Raw genomic sequence first — 16389 nt, forward strand, 5'->3', positions numbered from 1 at the left:
TATCATGAGGCTCATCGCTTGTAGGTGCCGAGGGCTCTCACCTTTACTGATAACAACCGACAATGCGTGTTCTGAGTGCATTGGAGGCTCTTCATTTCATCCCTTTTTATGCTTCCGAAGAGAAAATATACATACATATCCTTTTGAATGTCTCCATTATGGGCGTACGGGAAATCAAACTCAAACATCAATCAAATGACTTGTCTACTGACATGATACTGAATGATAAACGTGACGGGCAGTTCATTTAGCTGCATGGTAGTGTGGGATTTCCTAAGGGGAGTGACAGTGACGGCACCTCTGCGTGTACACGAGGAACAGGGGTCAGTATCCCTTTCTCTGCTGCAGTTATGGGGAGCTGACAAGCTTGGTGCTTCCCACGAGGTCCTCAGTTTCACTCAGGCCTTCACAGAACAACAGCAATTATTAGTATATTGAGAATTGCTTTAATTAACAAGGTGCTTTACTATCACCTTACTTTTCTATAGAATTTTTTTGCTCATAAAACATTGTAACTCCATGAGAAAACCATTTCTCCTATTTACTAGGTGCCAGAAACTGGGTTAAATATTAATTATCTTATTATTTCTTCTTTACAGATGCAGGAAACTAAAGCAAAGAGATGTTAGGATCACACAGATAATAAATGGTAGAGAAGGGCCTCTGAGTCCAGGTCTCTCCGACTTCAAAGGCTTTACTTTTAAACACTAAATTGTATCTGAGTTTTTAAAATACAAATATCACTGTATGATTTCGTGAATTACAATATGCTATTCTTTTACATGTTGTCCAAGTCCAAGATTTTATTCACCCAAAATAAATACTCAACACATATTAACCACAAGGCAAAAATATGACTTGAATGGTAAGAACAGTTTGGCTATTACTTATTAGAAAAAAAAGTATCTTATTGAACTTATCCTTTATTGAATAGTTGTCTTAAAATTGTATACTTCATCTTAGGCATTTAGGATGAGCTAATTACTACAGTTAAGTGCGTAGTTTGGCACCAACCAGACAGGCAGCTGCTCCAAAGAGAAAAATGTATTGGATCACCAGGTTCACTGTCAGATAAAGGGAAGCCGTCACACTGTTGGGAGTGATTAACTTGTTCCTGGTGTTGACTTCTAAGATGCATTGTCCTGTGGGTACTTGGGATTAAAAACAAACGGGGAGAGAATTCCTTCTCGCTCCACTTGTTAGGACTCCGTGCTCTCATTGCCAGGGGCCCCGGGTTCGATCCCTGGTTGGGGAAATAAGATCCCAGAAGCCACGCAGCACAGCCAAAAAAAGAGGGGGGGAGGGGGGAAGATTTAAATTACGATTTTTCAAATAACATAGACAATTCAAAAGTTGTCTTTGCAAAAGAATAACTGACCTAGTGTAAATAAACTGACCTAGTAAAACTTCTGTAGGAGCTTAGCTGTGTCAACCAAGGTTTCACCAGAGAGACAGAACCAGTAGGAGATAAATGTAAATATAGATTATCTAGGCATGCTCAGCTGTCCCCATAGATCTATAGATATATAAAGAGATATCTATAGATATAGCTATAGTAGATATCTAGTATGTATTTATATATAAATATCTCTATGTCTAATATATCTGTATCTATAGAGAGAGATTGATTGCAAGGAATTGGCTTACGTGATTATGGGGATTATGGGGCTACCTAGGCAAGTCCCAGATCCACAGGGCAGGATGCCAGGAAGGGCAGGCTGGAACTCTGTTGTCCACAGGTGAACTCTCTTCTTGAGGAAGCTTCAGGTCTGCTCTTAAAAACCTTTCAACTAATTGAATCAATCCCACCCAGATCATCTAGGACTGTCTCTCTTCACTGAGAAACCTACATTAGTGTTTGGTTGAATAGACTATAGTCTAGCCAAGTTGGCACATAAAATTAACATCACAGGCACTAAGATAATACAGTCCATAGATATTGCTTTTTAATCATATGTAATAAGGAGATAGAGTTTACAGAACCAATAGAATAAGTATGTATTACTGTTATGATTTTTAAAAGGCTTTAAAAATTCTTTTTTTAAAACATGCAAAAATTATTAGCATTTGTCAGATCTCTCTCAAAAGAAAATAATCCAGGGGCTTCCCTGGTGGCGCAGTGGTTGGGAGTCCGCCTGCCGATGCAGGGGACACGGGTTCGTGCCCCGGTCCGGGAAGATACCACATGCCGCGGAGCGGCTGGGCCGTGAGCCATGGCCGCTGAGCCTGCGCGTCCAGAGCCTGTGCTCCGCAACAGGAGAGGCCACAACAGTGAGAGGCCCGCATACCGCAAAAAAAAAAAAGAAAAGAATCCAGGAAAAGTATACAATATAACTGTGTGGTAGTCTCTTCCATTCAGTTAGTATTTACTCACAAGGCATCCTAAAAGAGCCTCCGCAAATATGAGCCCACAGTTAATGACTAATAAACCCCTGGGGAGATGGCAGCCTTCTACATTATTGGTTAAAGCCAGACCCATGTGCCCCAGAAAGGAGACAGGCAGGTTGGCAGAGTGAATATGAAGATACTGGAGCCAGATGTTTTCTCCTCAAGCTCTTTGCAAATACCTGTGCCCCTAGGAGTTTTTGCAAACAGACCCAAAACATTATCTCAAGGAGTTTTGTATCTGCCTAAGCCAGACTTCCCCAAATTTCCTCTGTTCACCATGCCCCTAGTGGCTTGGTAAATTTTTCCTGGTGCTTCTAGGCCAAAAGAAACGCGTAACATTCTGTTTATTAAATAATTAGGTCCACATAACATAAGTAAGAATTAATGTCTTAACAACTTCATAGCCATTTGAAAAACTAGTTCACATAAATTGAAAGAAACAAATATTTTTATTTCATTCTTAAATAACTACATCTCCTGGTCCAAAGAGATGCTCACCTGGCAGCTGTCTTTTTTATCACAGTAACCTCCAAAAATCCCGCTTTGCAAAAGCATGATGTCAGCAAAAGGAGGGTAGCCCAATCTACATTAACACCATGAACAGCCTTGAGTTAGTAATTCACAGTGTCCAACAGATGCTGAGTATCACTGTGCTTTTCCTCAAAAATTTAAAAGATCCCACTCCACCCCTGTGAGTTTGTTGTGACACCCCAGGGCTCCTTGGTACACAGTTTGAGAACTGAAGTCCTAAGCATTTGTACAAGTACCTGGTTGACAGTCTTGAGTTCTGGATAACTTAATTAAAAACCTGAACTTTCAGTAATGTATATATGTCGATGCTACTCTCACTTTGCCCCAGCTTCCCCCTCCCACCCCGCGTCCTCTGAATGTAAAATAGATAGCTAGTGGGAAGCAGCAGCGTAGCACAGGGAGATCAGCTCCGCGCTTTGCGATGACCTATAGCGGTGGGATAGGGAGGGTGGGAGGGAGGCTCAAGAGGGAGGGGATAAGGGGACATATATATGCATATGGCTGATTCACTTTGGTGTACAACAAAAACTAACATAGTATGGTGAAGCAATTATACTCCAATAAAGATATATTAAAAAAAAAAAAGCCAACACTGAACCCCCCCAAAAAAACCCTGAACGTTTTTTAGATCAAATCAGACCTTCTAGATATTTCCTCATTTTGTACGAGACAGATTTATTTAACTAGGAAGCCCATGGCGCAATGTATCTAAATTTAAGTTATACTGTCTGAATAGGAGCAAATTAGCAAGTGCATTAATGCTGAATTATCACCAACACATTTTTTTCAGCTTTCTCTTGCCTTTTGCCGTACTGAAGTGGTGAGGGTTTAATTTTTTTTGGGGGGTGGGGTTCGCGAGCCTCTCACTGTTGTGGCCTCTCCCGTTGCGGAGCACAGGCTCCAGACGCGCAGGCTCAGCGGCCATGGCTCACAGGCCCAGCTGCTCTGCGGCATGTGGGATCCTCCCAGACCGGGGCACGGACCCGTGTCCCCTGCATCGGCAGACGGACTCTCAACCACTGCGCCACCAGGGAAGCCCGAGGGTTTAATTTTTACAGGCTCTTCCTTTTCTGTTTTATATATATATATGGTCTATTCTTTGTAGTACTGGTATGAAAGGGAATTTAATGTCTTTGTGTCAGGAAAGTCCTATTTATTCTGACAAACTGATCAACCTCCAGAGTGTTCCTCTACCATGAAACTGATTTTATGTCTCATCCCCGAGCTAATAAGATGTGAAACATTTTCCCTGTCACACCAAGAGATCAGACTTGCTTCCATGAAAAGCAGTGGGGTGAATCACACAGTGAGCTCTTCTCAATGATTGAACCATTCAGTTCACAGTTTTTCAACATAAGAACAGAGTGATGGGTCTGAGACAAACCCAAAGATGAGCAGATACATTTAAAAAAAAAAAAAGCCTTAAGAAAGGACTCTAGGATCCAATTCATTCACTGTTCACCGGATTAGCTGTCAGTTCAGGGAAAGTTAAAATGTCAGAAATTAAAACCTGGTGGTGTTGGTGATTTGTGTAATGACATCCTGACACATACCCCCTCTCCCACCAACATGAACCTTTAAGGAAAGTTTATATCCCACAAAACGTGGGCTCATTCTCTTGGCTGTGAGAAGAAATAAGCTATAACACTCTGAAAGTGCTGGTGAGAAGAGAGATGGTGACATAGCTGTAGAAGAGGCCTTTTCCTGATAAAATACTTGTCTTTCTTGCTTGTTATGCCCTGAGATTAAAATGATCTTCAGATGAGTTGTTAAAAGAGGAAATTGACCATGGGGACAGAGGAGAAGTTGTTTCTGTGGTGGAGACAACGTGAAGGGAAAAAATGTCTTGGGGGCTTCCCTGGTGGCGCAGTGGTTAAGAATCCGCCTGCCAATGCAGGGGACACGGGTTTGTACCCCGGTCCGGCAGGATCCCACATGCCGCGGAGCGGCTGGGCCCGTGAGCCATGGCCGCTGAGCCTGCGCGTCTGGAGCCTGTGCTTCGCAACGGGAGAGGCCACAACAGTGAGAGGCCACAGCAGTGAGAGGCCCGCGCACCGCAAAAAAAAAGTAATTTGGCACACACACCATCACCCAAGTAAGAGGCAGGGCTAGAATGAGCTTGGAAAAGAAAAACATGTGACCAGATGCAACCAGCAAGCCCCTCTCTAACCTGCATGTGTTCTCCTGCAGTTCGTCTTTTGCCGGGAGTGTAAGGAACCGTACCACGAAGGTGAATGCAGTGCCCTGTTCGAAGCCTCAGGAACAGTTACTCAGGTAGAGTACCCTCTTCCTTCCTCAAAGCAGGGCTCAGGCTATGGGGATGAGAGCTGTTTCCTGGAGACCATCGAAGGTTCCAATCTGAAAACATCAGGGCCAGCTTAGTAGCCTACAGCCATGGTGATGGGACTCTGGACTCCCCGCCATCAGTCCCTCCAGAACCACTTCCTTCCTCCGGGCGAGCTGTAGACTTCCCAGTGGCCATGTGTGGTGTGTTGGTACTTCCATGAGAGTTTTACCCCAGAGGTAAGTGGATTAGGGATAAGGTATCTTAGCATGATCAGAGGAGTCTTTAGAAAAGAGAGAAAACCATTCAGCAACCTCTCCATCAGGGAAATCAATACTAGCCTCACATTATTTTTTTTCAAAAGTGCCTTTGTTTGAACTCTTTGGTGAAAACTATCTCCATGAATGGAGTGGTAGAAGTATTGCAGTATTATACGATGCAAGGATATCATTGTTTTTTTTAGCAACATCGTTACCGAACTCAGGTCCAGCTGCTCACCGCTGGAAAATCAATACCCAAGAGGCAGTTGTTGGTAGAAAGGAAAATTGTTTTTAATCAGAAAGCCGGCTCTCTGGGTAGATGGTAGACTCGGTGTCCCCAGAAAACCATGTCTGAAGAGTCTGCTTGGCCATGAAAGTTTTTAAAGGGAAGTAATCTCAGCTAATCATTGAGATGGGGGGTTAGAGTCGTCACCCCACCCCCCACCCCCCCACTGCATGCAGGCTTGTTGACTTCTTGTGATCTTTCTTTGGATGCTATCTTGTTCACACAGTCTGTTCACAGAGTTTGTTCAAGAGATTACTGAAAGGGAAGCTAGGGAAGAGATCGGGTCATCGGTTACGTATTCTTCATTTCTGCTTCTTTGATCCATGGAAAGAACCAACAGGTTAGGCAAGGTATTGTGTGATCAGAAGATTCGATAGGTGTGCTAGGGCCAGAGATGAGCAGAGCTTGGGGGGCGCCTGGTTTAAAAGTTAGTTACAATGTAGCTTTGCTAAATTGACGAGAAAAGGGGTTTCCTGCAAAGAGCTGCTTAAAATATCATGGACTGTGCTAAACTGTATTTCAGTCTTGATTAGGTAAAGAACATGTTTACTGAGCCTTACTCTCTGAAGTGCTGTATCAGGCTTAGGGAAATGCAAATATATTTTCTTTTATTTATTAATTATGATCAACCAAACCTTAGGGGAAAGGAGTAAAAACTTCAACACAGTTGATGAATTTGCTCATTATTTTTCTCCTGATAGAGATGTTAACAAGGGTATAAACACCAAATCTACCCAGATAAATCCTTTAGTCATTTTTTTGACAGGAACCCCATAAATAGACAGAGAAGTTCCAGAACATTTTAATTTCGCAGTTGAGAATTCTAAGTATCGCGGAACGCTCTAAAATGAGAGCATAAAGAAGTGAATCCCTGTAAGGTATTCTGTGGATGTATTTACTCAGTATTAGCATAACTAAAGAAACATAATGAGTGAATTCAGGTCTTCTCAGCTGCTCCTAAAATACTGACCCTGAGCATTGAGAGATTTAGGGCTGAACTGCATTTCTATGCCACACGCTCTTCCTGTTGACTTATTGTCGCTCTGAGCACTCAGATGCAAGCTCTCTGGGTCCTGATGTCAGGAATAATAATGACCCTGAGACCCGCCCCCTTGCCTCAGGGCCAGAAGGGTTAGACCAGAACCAAGGCTGCTACTGTGGGAGATGGGTGTGATCCAGCAGTTTACACGCATATGTTCATATGACAATAGACCTGGACAAAGCCTTCCAAGAAGGGGTCCCCTAACATCTGTTTACTTGAACACAGTAGCAGTAAGGTGAAGAAGAGTGTTGCTTAACCTAAAGCTGTCCAGCGCCTGACGCACTCAATAACCCCCTTCATTCTTCTTTCAAGAGGAACTAACCAACCTTGGTGTTAATGATTAAGGTAGCCCAAATTTAAAAAAAGAAAAGAAACTCAGAAATATGGGAGAAAGAGAGTTAGAGCTGGCCTTGAGTACAGATGGCCAGTATCAAGGGGCCTGTGTCTGCACACACCATCAATCAGCAGGTGTTAAACCCAGCATTTCTACTGGCCAGACATCCTGCTGGACTCTCTGAAGAAATGTAGATAAGTACCTTTATCTTCAGAGGGGAGCCACAGGGGAGACTTACAGGAAAATAGATAATGATCATAATATGCTAAAACAAAGTTGAGTGAATATAGCTTTGTACAGTGTTTCCCTAGGAAAGTCATGGAGGATGGGTCAGAGTTTGTCAAGAGAACAGTGGGGTAGGGATGACAGGGAACATTCCAGCAGAGGGCACTGAATGGACAAAGGTACAGAGGCAAGATTCTCTCCAGCTACCCTGTGTTCTGTCCGTCCCTACATCCCCAGGCTCAAGACAGTATCTGGTGCACAGACATTTAGTGGATGTTTGTTAAGTGATGGTGGTGTCGACTGAAGAAAAACACACAACCTAAAAGTTGTGAGTTAAGTTTATTTGAGGACCTTACTGAGGACTCTAGCCGGGAGACAGCCTCTCAGCTCTGAAGAGGTAATGGAGGAGCCAGGATATATAGGAGTTTGCTGGAAAAAAAACAAACAACAACAACAAAAAAACATGTAGTCAAACATCAAAAGATTACTGCTAATCAGACAAAGCAGACCTCTCAAGTTAATGATTTTAGTGCTTTTCTATGTATGGGAAGCTACAAGAGTCCGGGCTCTGAAATTATTCCTTCGATATGCACTTAGGGCCAGTATCCAGAACACAGAACGTTTCCTGATTTTCTGCGTCCTGAATTCCCCTCAAGGTCTACTGTGTGGGCAGCTGCAGTGGCCAGTGGCTTGATTTCGGGCAACATTTGCTCTTTGCTGGAATGACAGGCAATACTCCCTTTCCACAGTGGCATCTATAAAGAAAAAGACATTATTTCATTCATTCAATAGTATTAAACACCTGTAGTGGGTTAGGCTTGTTTCTAGGCTCTGGGGATTAAGTCCCTGCTCTCATGGAGTTTATGTTACTTTGTTAGATGCCACAAGGCTTCTAATTGCACACACAATATGATAGGAATTCAGAGGAGGAATCTTTAATTCAAGACAGGGTTATCCAAGAGAGAATTCAGGAAGAGACGGCCCTGCAACAAGACCTCTCTGAAATGAGCCTCCTTCCGGCCTAGAGCTCGGATAACTGCACCAGCCTCACAGTTCTCTTATTTGAAAACAAAGCGAATGGACCCACCAAACTGGAAAAGTCTGCTGGTTCACTACTGCCTGAGAACAGAAGGCAACTGGCGTTTGGGGGTTTTGCTGCCATCTTTTCCTAAGTCTCTGATCCATTCAGGGTCCTCAGAAGAGACTGTAACTGAGGGGTCGTGGATGACCTACAGTGGTGGGGAAGGGTCACAAGAACCAAAATCGATGTGGAGGGCCTAGGAGTCCAGCATGGGGGAACCATGACTGCGCCAGGCCTGAAGGGACAAGAGGAGGAAATGGCGTAACACGGGGACCAACCTCAAGAGCCGGAACCATGGAGGAGCTCTGACAGGAGGTGTAATCGTGGCGAGTCCAGCGTTGCCAGAAGTAGACCCAAAGCCGGAGGGGAGTGAGGACCAACACCTTGACTTCTCCCACTCACCCTCTGGTCTCTTGCAAACGTCTCCCATTGGCCACACCCAACTGAAAGCCAGCCCTAAGGGACCCAAGGGACACAGCCCACCGGATTCAGCCTTCCACTTCCTTCCTCACACAGAGCAGAGGAGAGAAAAGAACACAGAATAACCAGTATATCCTCTATGGACTGGTTTACCACGTCTCTGGTTTCCTCATTTCAACAAGAGCTACTCTTGGACACGGAGAAGGATGAACCCAACAAGCTATTTCATCAACCTGAAAGAGCCAATTCTGTTTGGCAAGAGAATGAAGGATTTTTATTTTCATAGAGCCAGTTTATTTTCTGTTCCCTACATTTCTCCCAAACAGCAGTGATCTCCAAATGGATGACCTCTGCAATCCCACTTAACTGAAATATTTGAAGGGGTGGCACTCCACACACCTAACAGTAAAAGTCCAATCGCAGCCTCCCTTCCTGGAACAGAAGGCTTCAGGTGCCTCCTCGTGTCTGAATTTTGCTAAGACATCAAAATGCCCGCATTAGCCTTCTTCAAATTTCCTTTCAATTCAATTCATTTGTAAGGTTTTTCCTTTCAGCCGTCTGTGGCTACTCTCCACTGTTCTCGCTCTAAAGCTGAGCGGTTTCTGACATTATCCAGCCAGACAAGCCCATGTCTCCCAGGGCCCAATCAGGATTTTCCCATAAGTTAAGCTGCTTGACCCTAATCTTAATGCATTTTTTGATTAATGCAACTTTTTTTTTAAAAAGCAAACTCAAAAATTGGTTTTAAATTGGTTTTAAAATATTGAACAAGCTTGCAGTTGAAACTGCTGGGGGTTTGGGGAATCAGTGACAGAAGATCAATCCGTCACGGGCTAATGAGAGTCCAGCCCCATTTGCTGCTTCTTGCTGGAGCCGGGTTGTTCTCCTGCACGTATTCCCCCTGGAGGCTTTCTAATAAGTAAACACTTGCTCTTGTAAACCACATAAATTGATTCATTCTCCCAGGACTTCTAAGTAGTTGACATGACGACTCCTATTCCACAAGAAGGCAACAGAGACCTCCAGAGTTTTCATGCTGTTGTCCAGAACCACAAAGGAGATTATTCTCATTGGCTACACCTGATCAGAGTAGTTTGGGAACAGTGACTGCTCTCTCTGATGAATAAATCCGCAGTGTCTAACGGGAGTGTGCCACCCCTGCCTGCCTGGTGTCTGCTGGACCTCCAAGACCCAGATCGTAAGACAGGTACTCCATGAGGCCGCCTGCCCACCCCACTACCTCCTCCAAGCTCTCAGACTACACCACATACCTCTGCTATACATTCTTCACATGGAAATGTTGTTTCCCTATATCTTCACTAAAATTCTGAACTTTCTTAGTGCAAGGTTTGTACCTGTTTTGTCTTTATAACCCCCAGTGCCTAGCACGTAGGGACACTCATTAAATGTTAGTGAATGAATGACAGCTCCCTCTTTCCTCGCCATACATCCATCCTCACCGTGAGGCTGGGAGAGCATGCTACAGGAATGCGTGGGGAGGAGTAGATCAAGATGGTGACATGGGGGCTTCCCTGGTGGCGCAGTGGTTGAGAGTCCGCCTGCCGATGCAGGGACACGGGTTCATGCCCCGGTCCGGGAAGATCCCACATGCCGCGGAGCGACTGGGCCCGTGAGCCATGGCCGCTGAGCCTGCGCATCCGGAGCCTGTGCTCCGCAACGGGAGAGGCCACAACAGTGAGAGGCCCGCGTACCACAAAAAAAAAAGGAAAAAAAAAAATTGGACTAAATCTTCTCAAATCCTGCCACTACTTTATCAAATCAGTTTAGGTAATAATCTAAATCATTTGTTGTCACCTCAGCCATCTTCACAGCTTCTTCACCAGGAGTAAATTCCACCTCCAGAAACAACTTTATGGGAATTCCCTGGTGGTCCAGTGGTTAGGCCTCGGCGCTTTCACTGCCAGCCAGGGAACAAAGATCCTGCAAGCCGCACGGCCAAGAAGAAGAAAAGAAACAACTTTATTTGCTCATCCCTAAGAAGCAAGTTCTTATCCATAAAGTGTTATCATGAGACTGCAGCAAGTCAGTCACATCTTCAGGCTCCACTTCTAATTCTAGTTCTCTTGCTATTTCCACCACATCTGCAGTTATTTTCTTCACTGAAGTCTTGAACCCCTCAAAGTCACCCACGAGTATTGGAATAAAACTCCTGTTAATGTTGATATTTTGACCTCTTCCAATGAGTCATGAGTGTTCTTCATGGCATCTGAAATGGTGAATCCTTTCCAGAGGTCTTCAATATACTTTGCCAAGATCCACCAGAGGAATCACTATCTATGGCAGGTATAGCCTTATGAAATGTATTTCTTAAATAATAAGAATTGAAAGTCAAAATGACTCTTTGATCCATGGACTGCAAGATGGGTGTTGTGTCAGCAGGCATGAAAACAGCATGAATCTCATTGTACTTCTCCATCAGAGCTCTTGGGTGACCAGGTGCATTGTCAGTGAGCAGTAATATCCTGAAAGGAACCTTTTTTTCTGAGCAGTAGGTCTCAACTATGGGCTTAAAATATTCAGTAAACTATGTTGTAAACAGATGTGCTGTCATCCGGGCTTTGTCGTTCTGTTTATAGAGCACAGGCAGAGTAGACTGAGCATAATTCTTAAGGGTCCCAGGATTTGGGGAACAATAAACGAGCATTAGATTCAACCTAAAGTCGCCAGGTGCATTCGCCCCTAACAAGAAAGCCAGCCTGTCCTTTGACGCTTTGAAGCCAGGCATTGACTTCTAACTCTGAAAGTCCTAGATGGCATCTTCTCCCAAGATAAGACTATTTCACCTGCTGTTTAGCGTAGCATGAATTATCTCAGCTGGATCTTCTCGATAACCTGCTGCAGCGTCTCCATCAGCACTTTCTGCTTCACCTTGTGCTCTGATGTGATGGAGATGGCTTGTTTCCTTAACCCTCATGAGCCAACCTCTGCCAGCTTCAGACATTTCTTCTGCAGCTTCCTCACCTCTCTCAGCCTTCACAGAACTGAAGAGAGTCAGGGCCTTTCTCTGGATTAGGCTTTGGTTTAAGGGAATGTTGTGGCTGATTTGATCTGTCCAGACCACTCAAACTTTCTTCATATCAGCAATAAGGCTACTGCACTTTCTTATCGTTCATGTGTCCACTGGGGCAGCACTTTAAATTTCCTTCAAGAGCTTTTCCTTTGCGTTCACAGCTTGACTAAACGTTTGGTGCAAGAGGCCTGGCTTTCGGCCTGTGTCGGCCTTGGACACGCCTTCCTCACTGAGCTTAATCACTTCTAGCTTTTGATTTAAAGCGAGAGACTTACAACACTTCCTTTCATTTGAACACTTAGAGGACACTGTAGGGTTATTAATTGGCCTGATTTCAATATTGTTGTGTCTCAGGGAATAAGGAGGCCCAAGGAGAGGGGGAGAGACACAGGGGAGTGCCCGGTCTGTGGAGCAGTCAGAGCACACACAACATTTATCGCTTAAGTTGGAAGTCTTATATGGGCGCGGTTCATGGGGCCTCAGAAAAGTTACAATAGTAACATCAAAGGTCACTGATCACAGATCACCGTGGTAAATACACCAATGATGGAAAAGGTTGAATTACTGTGAGACAAATGTGACAAAATGTGTGACACATGTGACAAAATGTGTGACAAAATGTGACACAAAGACACGAAGTGAGCCAATGCTATTGGGAAAGTAGCGCTGACAGACTTGCTTGGGGTACAGTTGCCACGAACCTTCAATCTGTAAAAAGCACAGTATCTGTGAAGTGCAACAAAGGGAAGCACAATACAATGAGGTACAGCCACAGGGATCCAGAGCTTAGCTGAGTGACTCCTCTACACCAGACAAAGGAGAAAATAGCCACCTAGAAACAGGAACCCCAACTCTCAACTTCTCCTAGAGGCGCAAAGGGTTTGGACCTCACATCTAGGGCCCCAGCTGTTAAGATTCCCACCAGAAGGCCTGGCTCCCACAACAGCTAGCTCTGAAAACCAACAGGGCTTGTGTCCATGAGACCCGTAAGACTGTAGCAAACAAAGAAGTGATTCTTAACAGATGCACAAGCACTCACCATGGCTATCCCCCCAGGGCTTAGCAGGGGCTACTCTTCATTGCTGTGGCTTCTCTTGTTGCAGAGCACGGGCTCTAGTCTAGGTAAACAGGCTTCAGTAGTTATGGCACGTGGGCTCAGTAGTTGTGGCTTGCGTACTTAGTTGCTCCTCGGCATGTGGGATCTTCCCGGACCAGGCGTCGAACCCGTGTTCCCTGCACTGGCAGGCGGATTCTTAACCACTGCGCCACCAGGGAAGTCCCTGTGTCAGTAATCTTTTGATTCATAAGAGAAAATAAGATTCCCACAATAAACCACTGTTCCCTCCTTCAGCCTCCTAAATTAGAAGAGTAAAACCACCATTTTGCCCAGGGAAAGATAATCATAATTTACCCTTGTGTAGTACTTGGTTACAAAGCACTTTCAAATACACCATCACATGTCGAGCCTCATTACAACTTTTTGCAGTAGATTTAGATGACAGGCAAGGTAGGAGGAGGGAGAGTGACCTGCCAGGAGCCAGAGAGTTGATCATCACCAGATCAATAGTGCCTACTGGTGTCACTCTGCATTTTGAAAAAGGGAGATATGCAGGTTAATGCTGGCTGTCCCAGGGTGGCAAACTTAAATGCTAACAGGCACCAGTAATATAAACAAGCCGAGTAGGCTGGATTAAGCTCACAGGCTTCTCAATGTTTTGAGTGTAAAGATACAGTACACTTCTCGTCTAACTTTCCTATTTCAACAAAGAGAACAACAGCAGAATAGCACATCAAAGCACTAGCCTGCAAGAACAGTTACACACGGACCGCGATGGAGTCTGTGCCAGGCCAGGGTGCGCATAGCTTGTCAGTGCCACACGGCTGCGCCACTCAGGTCAGTTGTTACCGGGCAGAGATGAGGGACCCATGTCACCAGATCTCCCCAACTGATTTTTTAAGGTTTGAGTAGCTTGAAATCCATGTGTTTATGTTAAATATCCTTATTTTTAAAGGTCAAGAACTAACTTAAAAAAAAATGTAAACATCTGTCCATAGGTGGAATTGTGTCTGCAGACTCTGTGTTCCATGACTTTGAACCTTATTTCTGCTAAGTCTGAATTTCTTATAATCAATTAAAAGAAGGAAAATAGAGAGATTCAGTAAACATTTATGTACCTACTACGCACCATGCACAGTACTCGGTATTTTGGATACAGCATTAAACATAGACCAGCCTCTGATCTCATGAGGTTGATAATCTAGTGACATAGAAAAACATCTTAACAAGTAATTAAAATATTTACGTGCCAACAGCCACAAAAGGGGACGCTCAGGAAGCTATGACATCCAGGCTTCTAAGAGATTTAAAGAACTGTTCACAGGAAGAAATGAAATCTAACGCCTAAAAAATGAACTGTCCAGGCAAGGATGGCACGAAGGGCGCTTTAGGCAGAGGGACAAGATATGCAGAGTTCTAGAGATGAAAGAGAATGGCATCCTCAGAGAAACGAGGGAAGCTCAGTGTGACTGTTGTATAAGTGTTGGTGGCAGTAGCCATAGTAGGCAGCGCTCAGCAAATAAAGTCTTATGAGTCAGGTTATGGAGGTTAGAGTTAAGGGCAGTGAGAAGGCATTAAAGGATTTTAATGAGATTGACATCATCAGATTGATGTTTTTGAAAGATCACCAGCTGTAATAGGAAAAACAGGAGGGAATCGTAATAGGTTGTGTTTTTAGGAAGCCAACTCTGAGACCCTTGAGGTTTGAGTGCAGGTACGGGAGGGCACTTTGAGGACTAGCTCTGTGCAGGGTGACGGCAAAGGGAGGGGGTGAGCTGCGGTACAGCTGCAGCAGGGGCCTCAGCCAGTCCTGTAAGGAGCTCTGGGGCTAGGATGGTCCTTCAGATTTGCTCTGCATCAAGGGGGACAGGAGGGCAGGAGTTTACACCCCCTCACATAGACCAGTCTTTGGCTGTGAGCTCCCCCGACCCAGGAGGGAGCAGGACCTTGGGGGAAGAAGCCGCCTGCTTCAGCTGAGGGCAATCCCTGGATAGAGACTTAGCCGAGAGCTATGTGTTGCCAACATACCCAGCGGCCAGGGAAATAGTTGCTCTGGCCAGTTTCACAGCACTCACTAAAGTCCGCCCCTTGCACTGCTGAGAGAATGAGGAAGAGACCACGGATGTTTGCAAGAGGGAAGTAAGCGGGCTGAACTACAGCTCACACCCCTGCCGCTGGGCTGCGGGTTGTGACTGTTTCACCCTCACCCTCAGGCAAGCACCTCTAGGTTATCCCTGATGGGTCCAAACCCCTGCCTACCTGCCCTTCTAAAGCCATGACTACTGAGCGTGACCATTTGCTATCCAGATTGGGCAGGAGAGCACCAAGGGATGCCACCGTGAATCACCTGGGTGCCAACCGTATTCCTCCTCCCTCCATTCCATAGCTGCAGCCCTACCTTTTCCTAATGGTCACTTATCCCTGCCAGAAAGGTGACTCCTTTCCTTGCCTGCCAGTCTCTGGGTAAACACATAAGGTGACCAAATGGCAGCTGTAGCTTGAAGTTTAATAGAATTCTTGGTGTGTTCCCTGGTAGAAGCATCTTCCCTGTGGAAACCAGAGCCTCTGTATCTGCAAGGCTCCAAGTTGCCCAGGTAGAGCACAGATTCCCAGGTGGGTCACTGAGAGTAATAATAAGTGGGGCTTACATTCCTACTCCCACCATCGTCTTCTACCTACTGGAGACACGGTATCGTACTGTGGCTTTTTATTTAGAGTGTAAATCTAGCACCTCAGGGTGGGAGGGAGACGCAAGAGGGAGGGGATATGGGGATATATGTATACATATAGCTGATTCACTTTGCTATACAGAAGAAACTAAGACACCATTGTAAAGCAATTATACTCCAATAATGTTAAAAAATAATAATAAAATTTAAAAAAATAAAGAATAGCACCTCATCTCCACTTACTGCATCCTGAAAGGCAGGCCGATCACGGTCAGATCAGCAGCTTCTGGGTGATAGGATATGTGACAGGACCAGTGTGCACTATGGTCATGTGCCCTCTGTGACACGCCCTTTGCTAGAAAGTGGGTTTCCTTAGTCCAATGTGATGTTATACAAGATCCCAGAAGCCTTCAGATGGTGGTTCTGTCTGAGGCTCTGTTGTCAAGAAAGGCAAACCCATACCTAGAATAGGAGTCAGTTCCTGTCAAGATGGAATTTTTACCTCTCCCGGTAAAAATATAATCAACTTGACATCAGCAGGCAGATCGTCCTCCTTGAAGGATGTGCCGTACTGGGGACCTAATGTTGCCGGCACGTGGGACACTGGCAGTGGCAGTAGCTACCTCAGACTTGGCAAGTGAAAGCCGGAGCTATAGGATCCGAGCAGAGCTGCCATCTTGCCCCCGTGATTGCTCCATTCAGGAGCCCATTGACGAGCACGGGTGTGGCTGGCTGACGTCAACTGGCTGGACCATTCTACTTACTAATTGAAGGCCCCTTT

At 45.0% G+C, this 16389-nt stretch overlaps 1 protein-coding gene across 11 annotated transcripts in view; it reads left to right on the top strand.

Moving 5' to 3' along the window:
• LOC113606908 (1-acyl-sn-glycerol-3-phosphate acyltransferase delta) overlaps positions 1–16389 on the top strand; it is a 1415842-nt gene that overhangs the window by 1218906 nt on the left and 180547 nt on the right. For all 11 annotated transcript variants that reach the window (XR_003427759.1, XM_027081831.1, XM_027081775.1 and 8 more), the window contains exon 10: positions 5110–5193. Coding sequence is in view for 10 of the 11 variants with exons in the window: in XM_027081831.1 (XP_026937632.1) it covers positions 5110–5193 (84 nt within the window). In the remaining variant the exon portion in view is untranslated. The remainder of the gene's footprint in view (positions 1–5109; positions 5194–16389) is intronic.

The sequence above is a fragment of the Aethalodelphis obliquidens genome, unplaced genomic scaffold (assembly GCF_003676395.1).
Source record: "Aethalodelphis obliquidens isolate GAN/ISIS:26980383/991018 unplaced genomic scaffold, ASM367639v1 scaffold3, whole genome shotgun sequence".
Lineage (NCBI taxonomy): Eukaryota > Metazoa > Chordata > Mammalia > Artiodactyla > Delphinidae > Aethalodelphis > Aethalodelphis obliquidens.